Source organism: Melospiza georgiana, chromosome 28 (assembly GCF_028018845.1).
Source record: "Melospiza georgiana isolate bMelGeo1 chromosome 28, bMelGeo1.pri, whole genome shotgun sequence".
NCBI classification, from domain to species: Eukaryota; Metazoa; Chordata; class Aves; order Passeriformes; family Passerellidae; genus Melospiza; species Melospiza georgiana.
In genome coordinates, this window is record NC_080457.1 from 2,720,152 (window position 1) to 2,733,272 (window position 13,121).

A 13,121-nucleotide genomic window follows, 5' to 3' on the forward strand; every position below is an offset into this window, starting at 1 on the left:
GCCCATTGGCCGCCGCCGCTACCACGTGCGCGTTGCCTGAGCGCTCGCCGCGCACCCATTGGCAGCCGCCCGTGGGGTGCGGCCGCGCGGTCTTGTGGGAGTCGTAGTTCCGGCACCCTCGCCCCGCCCTCGGCGGAGGCCGCGGCCGTGACCCCCCACGCCGGACCCGCCGCCGCTGACGTAACCGGCGGCGATGACGTCAGCAGGCCCACCGCCCAGAGGTACCGGCGGCGGGAACGGGGCTCGTTCGCCAGCGCTGGGACTGTGGCTGCGGGGCCGGGCGGTGCCCGGTGGTATCCACGGGGGATTGGCGGCACTGCCAGAGCCGGGTCACCGGTGCCTCCCGAAGCACCGGGAGGGCTGCTCCGTTTCCTCGCGGCTTCTGAGGGCAGCCGCCACGGTTCTCCCGCTTCCCGGGAACCCCCATCCCAAATGGCTTTTCCCCGGGGCTCCCGGCCCGTGACTAACGCTGAGGAATGGCATTGAGGGAGCGCTGAGGGAGCACCGGGCGCTGAGAGAGCACCGGGCGTTGAAGGGGAGCTGAGGGAACACCGGGGCGCTGAGGGGGAGCTGAAGGAGCACCGGGCTCGGCGGACGGGCAGCCCTGCCCCGGTGTGGTGGCAATGTCACCGGGATGGGCACAGACCTGCGGCAGCCCCTCACGAACACAGTGTTACTGCCCGCCCCGCTGGGGACGGCGTTTTACACCCAGCGGGGGAAAATCTCCCGGTAAAACAGCTACGGAGCGCTTAATCTGCCTGAAATGGCGCGCCCGGTTCCCCGGAGACGGGGTGTGTCAGGCCGGCCGCCCACTCCGGAGCTCGGCAGTGCGTGTCTCCCCACCCTGGCGTGACCCCTACCCCGCCTCCCGCCCCGGCGGCGGCCGGCCAGCGGTGCTGGGCCGGGGCCAAGCCCCGGGCAGCGCCGAGCAGCGTGTGGAGCCGGGCAGTGCCTCGTGGTGCCATTAAATGTCCCGGTGCCGAGCGGGACAGACGCCCTCGTCCTCCCCCCGCCCTTACTCTGAGTCACTTGGCAGGAACAAAGTGTTTCAAGCGAGAATCTGAACCGGCGCCAAAATAAAGTCAGGACCGGAGTGCTGATGGGAGGGAGCGAGCAGCGTTCGCCGTTCATTTATTTGGCCAGGATTACACTCCTCAGCGGCGAAACCGGTACCGAATAACCGGCTGTAGGGAGGCGCTGGCTGCCCTCGCGTTGCCCCTGCGGGACACACGGGCCATTGCCCGCCAGGGCAGAGGAACCGGCTCTGCCCGGTGTTCCGTGGCACTGCGGCCGCGCAGGGCTCCGGGAATGCGGGTGTCTGGGCCGGGTCAGAGGCACAGCGAGCGAGCGCCGGGACCGGAGCGGGGCCACCGGCGCCGCACGTGGGCACCGGGGTGGGCGCGTCCGTCACTTCCGGGGCGGGGGCAGCTCACCGGAAGTGAGCGTTACACGGTAACCGTTGCTTGGCAACGGCGCCGCGGCGCAGCCATGGCGGACGACGAGCTCTTGCCCGTCCTCTCCTTCGGGGACCTCATGAGCGAGGGGATAGCCCTGAGCCGGCGCGGCCAGCACGAAAAGGCTCTGGGCCGCTTCAATGACGTGAGGGCACTGTGCGCCGAGGGCACCGGGATGCCCACGGGCGGTCCGAGGGCACCGGGATGCCCACGGGCGGGAGGGGCCTCGGGTTCGGTTCGGTTCAGGCGGGGGAAGAGGCAGCGGGGCAAGGGGGGGACACGGAGGGACGTGTGACCCAGATGGGGCAGGTCAGGGACAGGGCAGCGCCTGCAGCAACTGTGAAAAACGAGAGCAGACTCTTCAGTAAAGTCCTTGTAGTTTTATCTGTCGCTATAGGACACGCAGCTTTTTGATGGTAAAAAGAGAACTTTGAATTTCTGACTCCAACATTTATAGATTGAAGGAATGGAGGGTGATAGTGCCACCTCTCCAATGACCCTGGACAAACCAACAGCCCATCAATTTTCTCCTCCTCCATAAAAGAATGCAAACCAAGAAGTTATTTACATAAAGCGTGTGAGAAAGTTCCTTACAAGAATGTAAACATCAGAAGGCTTAGAAAAACTTCAAAACTTCAACTGTCACGCGTGTGGGGACATGTCCAGCACAGGTGACACGTCCCTGTCTGTGGTTCCAGGCCCTGAAGCTGAGAGGAGCAGACAAGCACTGCCTCATCACCCGCTCCAAGTGTTTTCTGAGACTTGGGGACACAGAAAACTCCCTGAAAGACGCTGAAGCCTCTCTCCAAATTGATGATACATTCTATGAGGTAACCAGCTGGAGGGGTAGGAGAGGGGGTGGCCAAGGATCTGTGAGACCCTGCAGGGTCTGAGGCAGAGCTGTGAGGAAACTCCAAACCCTCCTGAGATTTCTGCTGCTCTCAGAGCTGTCGGGGTGCTCAGGTGTGGGGTTTGATGTGTGCAATGTTCCTCACTCAGGGCTCACCAAATATGGAATTTCAGGAAACCCCAACAAGGGAAGAGATGAGAATCTTGACTCCACGTTTCAGAAGGCTGATTTATTATTTTATGATATATTAAAAGATAATTATATACTAAAACTATACTAAAAGAATAGAAGAAATTATTTCATCAGAAGGCTTGAAAGGAATAGGAAGGAATGATAATAAAATCTTGTGACTGAGCAGAGAGTCCGAGCCAGCTGACTGTGATTGGCCATTAATTAAAACCAACCACATGAGACCAATCCCAGATGCACCTGTTGCATTCCACAGCAGCAGATAACCATTGTTTACATTTTGTTTCTGAGGCCTCTCAGCTTCTCAGGAGAAAAATCCTAACCAAAGGATTTTTCACACAATATGTCAGCGACAGCAAGCTGTTACAGCCCTGGGCTCTCACACAGAAGTTACTTGAGATCCATCAAAACTTTCCCTCGTTTTATCAATTTCTTCCCCCAAATGTCATTTTAGGGGCTTTACCAGAAAGCAGAGAGCCTGTATGCCATGGGGGACTTTGAGTTTGCACTGGTGTTTTACCACCGAGGCCGAAGGCTCCGCCCCGACCTGCACAAGTTCCTGCTGGGCATCCACAAGGCTGAGGAGGCCATTATCAACTGCATTGGGAGTAAGGAGTGTCACCTTCTGTCCCCCACGAGCCTGGACAATGCTGTTCAGGGCACAGCTGGTGCCAAAGCAGCTCTGCAAGTGACCCAAGAGCCCCACAGCAGAGCCCCTCTGCTTCTGGGTTCTTGTTCTCTGTGCCAGATAAATCCAGAGGCACCACAAAGAGCCAACCCTGCTCCTTCTTTCCTTTGTTCTTTCTTTCTCTGAATGTTGCTCACACGCAGTGCCTGATCCCTTTAGTTCTGTAGGTAAATCCTGACACTCCAGTTTCCAAAGTCATCATGGAAACTTTCCAGAGAATGCAGAGCAGAGCAGCTCATCCAATCCATGAGCTGCCTGTGGCCTCCCTGTACATGAGGGGAGCTGACAAGGAAGGTGGAGACACCCTGGAGTGCCAGGACAAGGGGGGAATGGATTCCCACTGCCAGAGGGCAGGGTTGGATGGGATATTGGGAAGAATTTATTCCCTGTGAGGGTGGTGATGCCCTGGCACAGGGTGCCCAGAGAAGCTGTGGCTGCCCCACCCCTGGAAGTGTCCAAGGCCAGCTTGGATGAGGCTTGGAGCAGTTTGGGGTAGTGGAAGGTGTCCATGCCCATGGGAGGTGCAATTCCAGGGGATGGAGCTGCATGAGCACCAAAGTTCCTTCCATTCTGGGACTCCATGGTTTTATTCAAACCATTCTGGGACTCCATTATTTCATTCAAACCATTCTGGGATTCCATTATTTTATTCAAACCATTCTGGGATTCCATGATTTCATTCAAACCATTCTGGGACTCCATTATTTCATTCAAACCATTCTGGGATTCCATTATTTTATTCAAACCATTCTAGGATTCCATTATTTTATTCAAACCATTCTGGGATTCCATTGTTTCATTCAAACCATTCTGGGATTCCATGATTTCATTCAAACCATTCTGGGATTCCATGATTTCATTCAAACCATTCTGGGACTCCGTGATTTTATTCAAACCATTCTGGGATTCCATTGTTTCATTCAAACCATTCTAGGATTCCATGATTTCATTCAAACCATTCTGGGATTCCACGATTCTCTGATCTACCTGCAGCACTAAAGGCAGAATCCATTTTGAGACCTTTCTCCCTTTTGTTCAAAGCTTGGAGTGCAATGTGCCATGCCACCTCAGGCTGGCCTCCTGAAATCCTGACTCTCCTCCAATTTTCATTGCAAAAGAGCAGTGAAACTGTTGACTCTTGTAACGAGCTCTGCTTTCACCATTCCTGGCTCAGATCAGCTCCTGGAGAGACAGAAAAGGCCAAGGACCTGGTGGGGTTTAAAACAAACAGAAAACTCATCCCTTTTCACTTAGCTTTGCCCTCAGCCCTGGCAGCAGGCGTGGACAGGACGTGTCCCAGTGTGGGGCACAGACACAGCTCACTCACCTGGGGCTGCCTCCTCTGCCATGTGAGTGCAACACGTGGGAGGGCTCCTCTGGGGCTGCCAAACCTGTGGGGTGGCTTGGAGCCTGTCCCTGCCCAGCTCTGGCACACCCCACTCACACCCCACACACATTCCCAGCTAGGCCAGGGCCTCCCTCTCCCAAAATTTCAAAACTTCAGCCCCTCCCCCTGTTAAACAGTGGCACCAGAGCCCTGCAGCACTTTCAGATGGGATAGTTGTTTAAAAAAAAAACAAAACAGGGAAGGTTTCCAGATCTGGCTTGCTTTCCTCCATTCCTGCAGCTTCCTGAGCTTAGCACAATGCTCAGGTATCATCACAGCTCCAGCTGAAATCTTCCCAGCTTGATATCCTGAGCCAAGAGCTTTAACCACTTTTGGACCCCCTGGGCTGCAGGCACAAAAATGAATTGAAAAAATAGAAAACTGGTATTTAACTAAACATAACTAAACTAATATAACTAAAAATATTTTAAATCAGTCAATAGCTGTGAGGTGCAGGGAAACACGTGGATGTTTGAACAGTTGGGAAATGCACACACATTAACAGGGTACATCCCCAAGCTGCCTCCCTGGCTCGGTGGGGACACCTGCCCCTGTGACCCCCCTGTGTTTGTGCTGCTGCTCTGGGCCCCAGGGCTGCTGAAGGGAATTCTGCAGCAGCCTTGGCAGCTCTGTCCTTCCCTCAGACCAAACAAAGAGCTGCTCCTCACTCTTCCTTCCCAGGGTGCAGACAGATGGTGGTAAACACAATGGGCCTTTTGCCCTAATCAGTGCACAAACCTGTAAAACACCTTTCCTTCCATTTCATGCTCCAGCTGTGATCCCCCAGAAGCAGCTGCATCCTTCTCCTTCAGTTTCCATGCAGGATAAACCCTGTCTGTAGGAATATTGCAACTGTGTGAATTAAAATCCCAAGAGGAGCTGGTGGCATTCCCTGCTCCCAGAACACACCAACAGCCCCTATCCCATGGGAAGGGATGAGAAAAGTGGTTGTAACTGAATGTTTTGTGCTCGGCACATTTATGGGCTTTTTACTCACAACTCACAAATTTAATCAACTCAATTTGTGAGTATTTATTTCACAAATACTTGGTGAGAATTTTTACTTGGTAAATTTCTCACCCAGTGATGCGCCTACACTGCTGTCCATAATCCATTTCACACTTTTGTGGATTCCAGTCTATCTCGAAGTCTGGGAAACTTTCTCCATGAGTGAGGGTCAGAGTCAGAGCTCCCCTGGGGGTCAGGACAGAGAGCAGACCCTGCATGGCTGAGTGCAGCACTAACCCAGACTCCTCTGTGTTTGCAGATCCATCCACAGTGAAGCTGGAGAACAAGGAGGGGCTGTGCTTTGTGAGCAGGCAGGCAGAGGTACAGCACAGGGCTCTGGCTGGAGAAGCTTCTGGAGTTGTTGTGGTGCTGAAATGAGACCAGAGGAAGGACAGTCCCTGCAGGGACGTGGCTGTGGGAGCAGTGGGCCTGCTGAAGGGCCTCTGGAGCATTAAAAACACTGACCTGTCATGGTTTGTGACCTGCTTCTAATGCAGGTCTGGCTCAATTCACCCAGAATTTAAAGGGAGAGTCAGAAGGGCAGGAAGAGCCACCATGCAAGAACAAAATGTGGAATTTCTCCTCCAGCCCCATGTCTGGGGGTGTTTCCAGCCACCCATCTAATGAGTAACAGCCCAGAGGTCAAAGAGGGCACAGTGAGCTCCAATATTGATTTTGGGTTTACCTAATGTTTAAGGGTCACAGTTTTGATAATGGACACTTTTCTTTATTGCTTCACTTTTGGTGCTCCATTGCAGTAGTGTCTTGTTCCTCTGAAAAGCCAGAACTAGTTCTTACCCTTTCTGTAACACCCTTGTGATCCTCAGGGAGCACAATTGGCTGCAGAATTTCAGTTGCTCATGGCCAAAGCATCTGATGAGACTTTGGCTTTTTGCTTTTATTTAAAAAATAAATTGTCTTATATGGAATGTAAACAGAATTCTGCTCATTCCAGTGTTCCCCACTGATGTCCCTCAACTCTTTTTGTTTTTCTCTAGCTGCAGAGCAAAAAAGACAGCCAGAAACAGCAAAAAAAACCAAAGGACCAAAAGGATCAAAAACACACCAAGAAGAAGAGTCCAAAAACAGAGCAACAGCTCCTGGGCCGGCTTTATGATGACAAGGCATATCTGGAGAAGTTGCTCAAGGATGAAGGTGTTTCTCCTTCTCAGCACATTCTGTTTTTCTTTCATCCCTTTTCTATTCTTCTTTATTTCTTTTCTTCTTTTAAATCCCTGTGACTCTTAGTTAACTATTCCAGAGCTCACAGTGGTGGGGACACAGGCAGGTGTCTGCTCATGGGGCTGTGACTCCTCTGTGAGTTTGTTATAAATGCTTTAAGGTCAAAAGGCAGGAATTGGAGAAGTATCTTATTTTAGAAAAAGGCACAAAGATGATGCTCCTTTAGTCATATTTCTAGGGAACTTTTCCCCCAGAAATAGAGAAGTTATTAAGGTTGCTTTGCTCACAGGTTTTACAGTGTTGCCAGCACTAATTACCCATGTGGGCGGTCTGGTTTGCAGGCAGGTAAAAGCCCTCTCACTTTCCATCTGCCAGCCTGATCCACAGCACTGTTCAAAGTGCCCTGTCAGTACAGATGTGCCATACAGATGTTCTGACCCAGAGCACAGGTGCTCAGCACAGCTGGCCCCCTTCACTGGGCCCTTTCTTGGCTCTGATCAGCAGAGAAGGCAGCAGAGATGAGGCTGGAACGCCAGCTCAGCTCACTGAACCACAGGGGCAGCAGAGTTTTATTGTGTTTGTGGGGTGCCCTGATGAAGGAAAGAATGATGAATCTGACTCTGTGTTCTCAGAAGGCTATTATATTAATCATATCATACTAAAGAATACAGAAAGGATATTTATACCATGCTAGAAAGATAATTATTCTATTCTATTCTATTCTATTCTATTCTATTCTATTCTATTCTATTCTATTCTATTCTATTCTATTCTATTCTATTCTATTCTATTCTATTCTATTCTATTCTATTCTATTCTGCTATACTAAAGAATACAGAAAGGATACTTACACAATGCTGAAAAGATAATAATGAAAACTCATGACTCTTTCCAGAGTCTCAACACAGCTTGGCCCCAGTTGGCCAATGAGTGAAAACAACTCACAGCAGAATCCAATCAAACAATCTCCAAACACATTCCAAAGGAGCAAAACACAGGAGAAACAAATGAGATAAGAATTGTTTCCCTTTTTCTCTGAGGCTTCTCAGCTTCCCAGGAGAAAAATCCTGGGTGAAGGGATTTTTCAGAAAATGTGAATGTCACAGAGTTTATTGTTAGCTCCCTCATCACCTCAGCTCTGAGGAGCACAGGACACTTTGACGTCCAGGAGTGTCTGTGTCTGAACAGAAAAACATTCCCAATCTGCTGCAGCTCAGGTCTGTTGATTCTCACCTCAATTCTACCTTATCTTATTCCCAGACTTGATGCAGAGCAGCACAAGGCAGGGGACCAAAGTCATGGACCTGGTTATGGGTGGCATCTCCTACCTGAACCAGCGGCGGGACTTCTGGCAGCAGCAGAAGCCGATGTACGCGCGCGAGTACGAGCGCAAGCTCCTGCGGCTGGGCTGGGGGCGGGACAGGAAACTGAAACCAGCCGAGATCGCCAGGGCCATCGCCAAGGAGATGGAGGATATCGAGCAGAGTAGGTTCCTGGCTCTGGGGAGGTCTATTCCTGAGCTCTGAGGTCTCAATTCCTGAGTATCACAGAGTCCCAAGATGGTTTGGGTTGGAAGGGGTCTTGAAGCTCATCCTGTTCCACCACCCTTACCATGGGCAGGGACATCTTCCACTATCTCAGGTGGCTTCAAGCCCCGTCCAGCCTGGTCTGGAACACCTCCAGGGATGGGGAATTCACAAGGCAGGGGACCAAAGTCATGGACCTGGTTATGGGTGGCATCTCCTACCTGAACCAGCGGCGGGACTTCTGGCAGCAGCAGAAATCTGATTTATGAGCACAGGGTCCTGCAGCAGAGCTGGGCACAGGACAAGAAACAGAAACCATCTGACATTGCCAGGGCCATTGCCAAGGAGATGGAGGATATTGAGCTGAGTAGGTTCCTGGCTGTGGGGACTATTCCTGAGCTTTGTCTGAGGGTTAGCCACCTCACCAGGTCTCAATTCCCAAGTATCACAGAATCCCAAGATGGTTTGGGTTGGAAGGTTGTGGTATTTCCCTGTGGCAGGAGGGAATGAATCTGACTCCATGTTCTTAGAAGACTAATTTATTATTATATTTATTATATTATATTATATTATATTATATTATATTATATTATATTATATTATATTATATTATATTATATTATATTATATTATATTATATTATATTATATTATAGAATGCTATACTAAAACTATACTAAAGAATACAGGAAGGATACTTACAGAAGGCTAAAAAGAATGATAATGAATTTTGTGACTCTTTCTCCAGAGTTCGACACAGCTTGGACCATGATTGGTCATTAAGTTAAAACAATTGACATGAAACCAATCAAACAACCACCTGTTGGATAAACACTCACCAAATCACATTCCAAAGCACCAAAACACAGGAGAAGCAAATGAGATAATATTGTTTTCCTTTTTTTCTGAGGCCTCTAAGCTTCCCAGGAGAAGAATCCTGGGCAAAGAGGATTTTTTGGAAAATATGATGGTGACAGAAGGGACCTTGAAGTTCATCCCACCCCACCCCCCCACCATGGGCAGGGACACCTTCCACTATCCCAGGTTGCTCCAAGCCCCATCCAACCTGGCCTGGGACACCTCTAGGGATGGGGAATTCACAACTTCTCAATGTCTCTGTATCACACCCCAGTGTCCAACTCTGCTCCCTGTCCCCAGTGCTGGCCAGAGGTTCTGCTGAGCAAAGCTGCAGGAAAGCTGAACATCTGCTGAAAAAGATACGAGCCTGGTCAGAGGATGATGTTCCCAACAAGTATGAACTGATTGGGAACCTCCACAGCTGCATTGGGAATGCCCAGCTGGCAATGGGACAGATGGAGGCAGCTTTGAACAGCCATAAGATGGATCTGGAATGTGCCAGGGAGCAGTAAGTTCTGGGAAATACCTCTGTGGGGGTGTTTTAGCATTAGGTAAAGTAATCCTCACCTGGGGGGGTTTAACAGGGTTACACATTCAGCTCTGCACAAGTATTAGGGTGTGTGGTGAATTTTTATCTTCACTGTTTCAAAATAAGGAGCCTGAAGCAGATTTTTAAGGACCCACAGCACAGGGCACATCAAAACCTCTTCTGTAGCAAAGCAAAAGAACACAACTCCCAGTTTCAGCACTGAAATCTTGAGCAGGTACTTTCTTCTCAGGAAGTTCAGGGTTGAAATTGCTCCAGTTTTCTGCTACATTTTGTCTTAAACTTCTTTTCATAGAGACCATTAAGCATGGCTTGAAATAAAAGTCACTTCCAGGAGCACTTACCTGTCTGCACCAGACACAGCTGGCCCACAGTGGAGCAAAATGTAGTCTTAGATGTAGGAAGAATTTGCAAAACATAGCAGAAATCATGCAACAGTGCCTTGAAGTGATTTAGGACTTACATTTGGCAGAAGTGCATTGAGCTTTTAAAATATCACTGAGCGGTTGTTTCTCATTTTCAAAAATCCTTTTGGAAATGAATGTTGGTTTGGGGAAAGGCTGCCTCTCTGCTGGTGGTGGCACTGCCCGAGCAGGCCAGGTAAAGGCAGGAATTAGCAGGAGAGAGGGGAGGAGATGCTGAATTAGCCGGAGAGAGGGGAGGAGATGCCGCGTTTGGGACCTGGCTGAACCCGAGGTGCCGGGAAGGACGGACAGGCTGCACCCTCTGGCGGCTGCAGCTGGAGATGCCGCTAATGACTCCTTAATTACTCGCGTTAATTACCCCGTGGCGGGGGTTTGAGTCCTTACGGTCCCTTCCCACCCAAACCGCTCTGTGATTCCATGACTCCCATGGCATTTATCTGCTCCTCGCACAGGCTTCTCCATCTCTAAGGTAAAGGTAGGCAAAGAAGCATCTGACTGCTTCTGAAGATGAGAATGACAATAATTAAGAAAAAAATTAAAGGCCATTAAAGAATTTTATTATAGAAGGAGCTGCCTGTAGCATGGAGCAAAGCTTGGTCCAAGCACAGGATCAGGGCTGGTGTCAGGGACCTGCAGACACACTGTAGACACCTTTTTGTGTCTTTGCTTTAAAAAACAGAAATCAGCCATTAGTTGTTCCCACAAAGGGAAACAGAGGAAAAAAGTGGGAAGACTTTCCCAAGGGCTGTCAGATTTGCACAAAAATTATTAATAATCAAAGGCACAGCTAAACCATTTTCCCTGAGTCTCATGGGGTCAGCTGCCAGAGCTGTAGATAAAATTAAAAATCCACCTTGATTTCATGACTTTCAGCCTGACTGGGGCCCTTTACTTCCTAACAATTCTCTGAGGGCATGGGGAGCACCAAGAAGTGCAGAGTGAGTGAGGAACAGGAGGATGTCAGTGCCACAATCCCTTTGTCTCCCTGCCCCAGCTCTCTGACAGATTCCGTGTCCCGGGCCCTGGACAACATCGGCCACGTGTATGCCCGACTTGGAAAGTTCCAGCAGGCCATCAGCACGTGAGTACAGCCCTGCAGCAAAGGCATCAGGGGCTGGAGGCACCCAGGTTGTGGCTTTTCAGTTGAGTGTTCTCACTGCAGCCAGGCCTGGGGAAATTTTCACACCTGAGCCTGTGACGATGGTCACAGGGGTCCGAGGATGAGGGAAGAGATGATCTGACTCCATGTTTCAGAAGGCTGATTTATTATTTTATGATATATATTGCATTAAAACTATACTAAAAAATAGAAGAAATTATTGCATCAGAAGGCTAGCTAAGAATAGAAAAAGAAGGAATCATAAAAAGGCTTGTGGCTTGGACTCTCTGTCCGAGCCAGCTGACTGTGATTGGCCATTAATTAGAAACAACCCCATGAGACCAATCACAGATCCACCTCTTGCATTCCACAGCAGCAGATAACCATTGTTTACATTTTTTTCCTGAGGCCTCTCAGCTTCTCAGGAGGAAAAACCCTAAGGAAAGGATTTTTCAGAAAAGATATGTGTGACATGAACCCTTTGCTGTCAAATCAGTGTTTAAGTTATAACTGTACCCAGTGATGGTTGGTAAAGGTTTGTCTGTCTTACTCTGCTTGAAGCTGGGAGGAGAAGATTCCACTGGCCCAGTCCAGCCTGGAGAAGGCCTGGCTGTTCCATGAAATTGGGCGGTGCTACCTCGAGCTGGACAATGCTGAAGTAGCCCAGGATTATGGAGAGCAGTCCCTGCAGTCAGCAGATGAAGAGGGAGATGTGGAGTGGCAGCTCCATGCCACTGTGCTGGTGGCACAGGCACAAGGTAAAGATGTGGGCACAGGGTGGAAAAGCTGGTCTGAAAACATCTCTAAGATTTAACAGCCAAAGCAACTGCTCAGGTCGAGACTGGCTTGATTGCTTCTTGCTGTTCTCCTGCTCCTGGGCTAAACCAGCTGATATCCCTGTCTGTTCCAGTGAAATTGAAAAATTACCCGTCTGCAATCCTGAATTTTGAAAGGGCTCTGGAGAAGGCAAGGCTTTTGCCCAGTGAAACTGCTCAAAATGGCATCATTGCGGTAAGGGAGATGGAGGAGGAGCTCTGGGCAGCCTCTGGGAGAAGCTGTTATCCCAGCTGGGATATTCCAGCCAGCAATGCCACAGAAATGCAGTTTTATAGTGGGAAAGAATTTGATAATGATACAGCAATAGAAAACAGGACAATGTTGGGTATGTAGCTGCATTTCTGGGGCTTTTATTAAGAACTTCATCCCTTTCAGGCCTTGGATAACGTGAGCAAAAGCCTCATTGCAGAGCTGAACAAAGGCCAGAAAGACGGGGCGATTCCCTCACATGAAGGTACTTGTTGTTCACACCTCTGCACCCAGAAATGGGGAAAATCCCCACTCTCCTGTTCTGCACCTCAGAATTCCCACAGCACCCGTTTCCTTGCAAGTATTGAATTAAAATCTTGGTGGAAGTCTGGGATTGCTTCAGCTGCACTCCCAGGTCTGGCCATGCCCAGCTCCCTGAGTGTCCCCTGCAGGCTGTCACATTGTCACCATCATCCCAGCCCTGTCCCAGCCCTGCTGGGGTTCGGGGAGGGTTCTGGCAGGGCGCTGTGTTCTAGGACTTGGCTTAAGTTTCCTTTTCCCTTCCCAGATCGCCTTTTCAGCAGGGAAAGCATAAAAGCCACCGCTGAGAATGTGGAAGAGGAGGAGGAGGAGGAGAAAGGGAATGAAGATGAACAGCCATAAGAGGAAGCCAGAAACAATATAGAGAATAAGAAAGGTTAAAGGGGGGGGAAGTAAATAAGCAGAAGAAAAGGTTAAAGGGGGAAAACAGACAAGGAAATAAAGGACAGCAGAGGGAAAAAGTAGAGCCTAGGCGGGAAGTTTAAATAAATATTGAGCAAGCGTCGTACCCAGCAGTGCAGTGGTGCGTCCCTAGCCGGGAAGGAGCCGGTCCGAGCCGCCG

General features: G+C 50.0%; 1 protein-coding gene across 2 annotated transcripts; it reads left to right on the plus strand.

Moving 5' to 3' along the window:
- The first annotated feature begins 1,480 nt into the window (after positions 1–1,480).
- On the plus strand, positions 1,481–13,099 carry ODAD4 (outer dynein arm docking complex subunit 4). 2 transcript variants are annotated; one of them, XM_058041513.1, is made up of 12 exons: positions 1,481–1,599; positions 2,153–2,284; positions 2,948–3,101; positions 5,836–5,897; positions 6,575–6,731; positions 8,019–8,243; positions 9,442–9,649; positions 11,108–11,194; positions 11,774–11,970; positions 12,123–12,223; positions 12,425–12,503; positions 12,807–13,099. In XM_058041513.1, the coding sequence occupies exons 1-12, from the start codon at positions 1,489–1,491 to the stop codon at positions 12,899–12,901; spliced, it is 1,608 nt and encodes a 535-aa protein (XP_057897496.1). In that variant the 5' UTR covers positions 1,481–1,488; the 3' UTR covers positions 12,902–13,099. The 2 variants fall into 2 exon arrangements, with proteins under 2 accessions (XP_057897496.1, XP_057897497.1); XM_058041514.1 differs by lacking the exons at positions 2,948–3,101; positions 5,836–5,897.
- The last annotated feature ends 22 nt before the right edge of the window (positions 13,100–13,121 follow it).

Bases quoted from the DNA above. Each gene is read 5' to 3' on its own strand.
- ODAD4 (XM_058041513.1), top strand. From the start codon at position 1,489: ATGGCGGACGACGAGCTCTTGCCCGTCCTCTCCTTCGGGGACCTCATG. The intron at 5,898-6,574 runs GTACAGCACAGG...GTTTTTCTCTAG, and splicing joins TTGTGAGCAGGCAGGCAGAG to CTGCAGAGCAAAAAAGACAG. The intron at 6,732-8,018 runs GTGTTTCTCCTT...TCTTATTCCCAG, and splicing joins GAAGTTGCTCAAGGATGAAG to ACTTGATGCAGAGCAGCACA.